Below are 4,773 nucleotides of genomic sequence, written 5' to 3'. Positions count from 1 at the left end.
GACCGGTGGTACCTAACGACGGAGCACGGTGCATTACGAGGCTAGCTGCCTCTTCTTCCTCCGCCTCCCATCACTGCCTAGATCTGGACACCTGTTCCGGAAACAGAAGCCATTGTTCCTCCCCTTCGGCCCTTCCTGTGTGTATCACCATCCTTCCCCCCTTGGGCCCTTCCTGTTTGTATCCCTCCCGCTGTATCCCCGCCAGTCCCCAACCTCACCCACTCCAGATGTTTCCTTGGGGGACCTTTGACCCTCTGAGGGAAGAGGGGTTTCCCACCTAGGGAAGACAGAAGGACAGACCTCCTCCCCCACTCCATGAATTTGGTTGAGAGGCTGTCAGAAATAAGCAAGCCCATGGGTCAGACAAAGCCTGAGTCACCGTCTCCCCTTTGCTGGCTCATTTCTAGGAAGAGGGCCCTTGCCCTACTCCTTGGGGGCCTCGCCTCTGCGTTCCGCTTCAGACCCCTTATCTGGGAGCTGTTCCTTTCAGTGTTCCCGTAGGAGCCCCACTCCCTTTGCTTCAGACTTGAAGTCTGACACAGTAGTCAATGTACCCTTTCTTTTGCCATCCTGTGAATCCCATTCTGTTCACACGTAGCTGCTTCTGATGGGTCTGGGCAGAGCGGGGAGCTAACAGATGGCAAATGTCTGGTTTTAGTGCATCTGGGAACTCGGGTACTGAGTGCCCATCTGCCGCTAATGGAGCCTTCTGATTCCCAGAATCACCTGCCCGTGCCCCGTTGAACCTTCATGGCCACAGCCTCAGGCCCTGCTGGCATTGCCATGGGCAGCGTAGGCAGCCTGTTGGAACGGCAGGACTTTTCCCCTGAAGAACTTCGGGCTGCACTGGCTGGGTCCCGGGGCTCCCGGCAGCCTGATGGGCTCCTCCGGAAAGGCTTGGGCCAACGAGAGTTCTTCAGCTACCTGCATCTCCCCAAGAAGGATGGCAAGACCGCCAAGCGAGCCCCTCGGAACGAGCCGGACTACACCACCCTCTACTACCGGGAGCATCCTCGGGCTGGTGACTTCAGCAAGACTTCCCTACCTGAGCGCGGTCGCTTCGACAAGGTGCATCTGCGCTCTAGGGGATTGGGCCCGACTCAGAGACTGTGTGGTGGTCAGCTAGGAGACCCTGCCCATAGGATAGGGCAGACTGAGGTGTGAGAAGTCTGAAGCTTGACCACTGCCTCCCTGTGATGTGTACCCTGTATTCTCAGAGGGGATTCCCTAGGGCCTTCAGGGACATCGGGTAGGCAGAGAAAAGTGGCCAGCTCAACCTCGCTCACACCTAACTTCTCTTTCTGACAGTGCCGGATCCGTCCTTCTGTGTTCAAGCCTCCTGTGGGCACTGGGAAAGGCTTCCTGTCCATGCAGAGCCTCGCAGCCCACAAGGGCCAGAAGCTGTGGAGAAGCAACGGTAGCCTGCACACTCTGGCCTGTCACCCACCCCTGAGCCCTGGGCCTCGGGCCAGTCAGGCCCGTGCACAGTTGCTTCACGCCCTCAGCCTTGATGAAGGCGGCCCTGAGCCCAGCTTATCGGACTCTTCCAGCGGGGGTAGTTTTGGCCGTAGTCCAGGGACTGGCCCCAGCCCCTTCAGCTCCTCCCTGGGCCACGTTAATCACCTTGGAGGCTCCCTGGATCGTGCTTCAAGGAGCCCTAAGGAGTCTGGACCTCTGGCAGTACTGAGCTGCCTGCCCGAGCCTCCTCCCCCCTATGAGTTCTCCTGTCCCACTACTGAGGAGGTCGCCGTGTTGCCTGATACCGGTGAGGAACTCAAGAGGGACCTCGGTGACCAGGATGTATCTAACCCCTTTACTCAGGTGAGGGAGCCCCTCGCCCAGAGTGGTTCGTCCCTTGCATTGGTCTATGGACCAGTTTAATCTCTGACATCTGGCTTAACTTGGTGTAGGGACAAACCATGAGCAAGGTCTAAGCATAGTATGATGTTGGGGGCCAGTCGTGTGGTAGTGGCAGCTGGGGATGAGACCAGAGTTTATGGCCCTGATGGGGTTCTTTCTCCCATTGTGCTTAAAGACAGGGATTCCATGTCCCTTTGGTCCTGCCTGGGAATTGTGTAAAAAGGTGGGAGACGGTTTCTGTGAGTCCCGGGTGTTAGGAACACTGTCTGTCAAGAGTCTCTTTGGGTATGAAGCATGTGTGGTCAGGACTCTGGGTTCCGCAGCCTGGGTGCATAGGGCATTGATGCAGGCTATGGGCACAAATGAACATTGTTATTGGGCAGGCCAAATATGGAAGTCTGAGCGAGGCTGTGCCCACTGTTAACCAGTCCCTCTTCCCCTCTGCAGGTGCTCGAGGAACGCCAGCGGTTGTGGTTGTCTGAGCTGAAGCGCCTGTACGTGGACCGGCTTCACGAGGTGGCCCAGAAAGCTGAGCGCAGCGAGCGCAACCTCCAGCTGCAGCTGTTTATGGCTCAACAGGAGCAGCGGCGCCTGCGCAAGGAGCTGCGGGCTCAGCAGGGCCTGGCCCCAGAGCCTCGGACCTCCGGGCCCCCCATGGAGGCTGACCCCAATGCCGGGCCAGAGGAAGAAGCCCGATGGGAGGTAGGACACCATCCGAGGCATCCCCTCCTGTCTCATTGTCCTGGTCCCATACTCTGTTCCATCGAGCAGCCGCAGCCGGCCCCAGTATCATCCAGTGTTCGACCTTTGCTCACGGTTTGTCCCTCCCTCCAGGTGTGCCAGAAGACTGCCGAGATTAGTCTGTTGAAACAGCAGCTTCGGGAAGCCCAGGCGGAGCTGGCACAGAAGCTGGCAGAGATCTTCAGTCTGAAGACGCAACTTCGGGGCAGCCGGGCACAAGCCCAAGCTCAGGACGCTGAGCTAGCCCGGCTGCGGGAGGCAGTGCGCAGCCTGCAAGAGCAGGCACCTCGGGAGGAAGCCCCAGGCAGCTGTGAGACAGATGACTGCAAGAGCAGGGGGCTGCTCGGGGAGGCAGGAGGCAATGAAGCCAGAGAAGGGGCCGAGCAGCTGAGGGCAGAGCTGCTGCAAGAACGGCTTCGTGGCCAGGAGCAGGCTCTGCGCTTCGAGCAGGAGAGGCAGACTTGGCAGGAGGAAAAAGAGAGGGTGCTGCGCTACCAGCGAGAAATCCAAGGGAGCTACATGGACATGTACCGCCGGAACCAGGCACTTGAACAGGAGCTGCGGGTGCTGCGGGAGCCCCCTACATCTTGGAGTCCCAGGCTGGAGTCCTCCAAGATCTGAGGCTAGCCAAGTGTGCTGACAGCGGGCACACAGTCAGAAGATACCCTGAGATGGCAGGCTCCTCCCTTACGCTGGTCTGGGGTGGAATCTGTAGAGGCCAGTTCAGGGATGGGACGCCCACCCAGCGGAGGGCTCCAGCGGGCAATGGGACGGATAGGGTGCCTGCTCCAGAAGCTGTGGCAAAGTCCTGCTAGCAGAGAACCACACCCAGGGAGGGCCTAGCCTTGCTCCCAACAGTGGGTGTGGCCCAATAAAGTAGGTTGGAGCCAGCCAAGCTTCAGCCCCAAGATGCGGAAGAGCAAGAGAGAAAGAAGGGTGGCCGGTGACCGTCCTGCGGTCTCCCTCCATGGAAGGAGCCAGGGGTGGGAAGATTGGCCTCTTCCAGAATAAAAAGCACATTTTCTATGAGGAGGCCTAGTTGATAAGATTGTCCTTGGCCTGAGTCCAGATGGTCAGTGTCCCAGGCTTTGGGCCTAGGCTGTAGTTCCTTCTATGGTCACGATAGTGGAAAGATAACACCCTGTTGCAGTCTCTGGTCTTGTGAGTTGGAGAATGGAGCAATGCTATTCCTTGCTTCTATTCCCCACAGCCCTTAGCTGCTGTGTGGGCTGCAAGCCGCTTTCTTCAACACCATCGGATGTTTGAGAAGAAACAATACCTGGGAAACAAAAGGGTTGGTCGACAGGCATTTGCAGAACATGAAGTGATTTTCTGGTGGGGATGTCTAGACCCTGGGTGCCCCGGCAGCTGCTGGGTTTGGAGCCAGCTCAACACAGCTTCCTCTGTGACATGTGAAAGCTCCCGTGGGCTTTGCCATCTCCAGCTGTGGTGTGCCCCACCCTCCGTGGCGTGGGGTCCAGAGGCAGGGGCAGGAACTGTGGTCATTTCCAGAAGCAGTAGAGCCCTGTGGGATATTTGTTTATCTTGCGTTAGATCTGGTTCGTGTTCTAGAAAGGTCTGGGGAAAGAGCCCCTCATTCTATCCCTGGCCTCAAAGCTGACTTTTTAAATCTCTGCTTCCAGCTAAAACTGATCCCAGGGCCCGGCCCGTGAAACCCGCAGTTGGGTGCCTTAGTAGTGGCCTGCGTCCTATGTTCTTTGTTCCCCTTGGGTTAGGGAGTAATGCAGCTGATACCTCTTTTGCCCATCACCTACCTTACCTGCCTTTTTTTTTTTTTTTTTTTTTTTAAAATGGAGTCAGGGTTTTGCTATGTAGACCAGACTGACCTGTAGAGATTCTGCTGCTAGCCTCTTTGAATTATAGGCCTGTGTTACACCTTAGCTTGCCTTCTTTCCTCTTCCTTGTGGTAGACAGGATCTCCCAGTGTAGCCCTGTCTGGCCTTGGATTCAGAATCCTCCTGCCCCTGCCTCCTGAATGCTGGGATTATAGACCTGTACCTCCACTTTGGGCTCTCTAGAGAGAAACCACTTTGTTACAGATGTGTGATAGGAATAGCTATTTAGCTGCTACAAACTTACTGTCTGCCTGGTATGATGTTGGGCACTTGTGGTCTTGGGGACACTGAATTTGTGCTCTTGGGTGGTGGGTGG

At 56.8% G+C, this 4,773-nt stretch overlaps 1 protein-coding gene across 1 annotated transcript; it reads left to right on the top strand.

Annotated features, from left to right (window-relative positions):
• Window positions 1–643: 643 nt before the first annotated feature.
• On the top strand, window positions 644–3,630 carry N4bp3 (NEDD4 binding protein 3). Its single transcript, XM_032913697.1, has 4 exons — window positions 644–1,068; window positions 1,309–1,821; window positions 2,308–2,562; window positions 2,695–3,630. Exons 1-4 carry the CDS (start codon window positions 751–753, stop codon window positions 3,220–3,222), a joined length of 1,614 nt encoding a protein of 537 aa, XP_032769588.1. The 5' UTR covers window positions 644–750; the 3' UTR covers window positions 3,223–3,630.
• Window positions 3,631–4,773: the final 1,143 nt, after the last annotated feature.

The sequence above is a fragment of the Rattus rattus genome, chromosome 9, assembly GCF_011064425.1.
Source record: "Rattus rattus isolate New Zealand chromosome 9, Rrattus_CSIRO_v1, whole genome shotgun sequence".
Lineage (NCBI taxonomy): Eukaryota > Metazoa > Chordata > Mammalia > Rodentia > Muridae > Rattus > Rattus rattus.
Note: the sequence above shows the minus strand (reverse complement) of the source record. Positions and strands in the feature narration are given on the sequence as shown.

Excerpts from the sequence above, each read along its gene's own strand:
- N4bp3 (XM_032913697.1), top strand. The coding sequence starts at position 751 with ATGGCCACAGCCTCAGGCCCTGCTGGCATTGCCATGGGCAGCGTAGGC. Across the intron at positions 1,069-1,308 it reads AGCGCGGTCGCTTCGACAAG|TGCCGGATCCGTCCTTCTGT; the intron begins GTGCATCTGCGC and ends TCTTTCTGACAG. Across the intron at positions 1,822-2,307 it reads TATCTAACCCCTTTACTCAG|GTGCTCGAGGAACGCCAGCG; the intron begins GTGAGGGAGCCC and ends TCCCCTCTGCAG.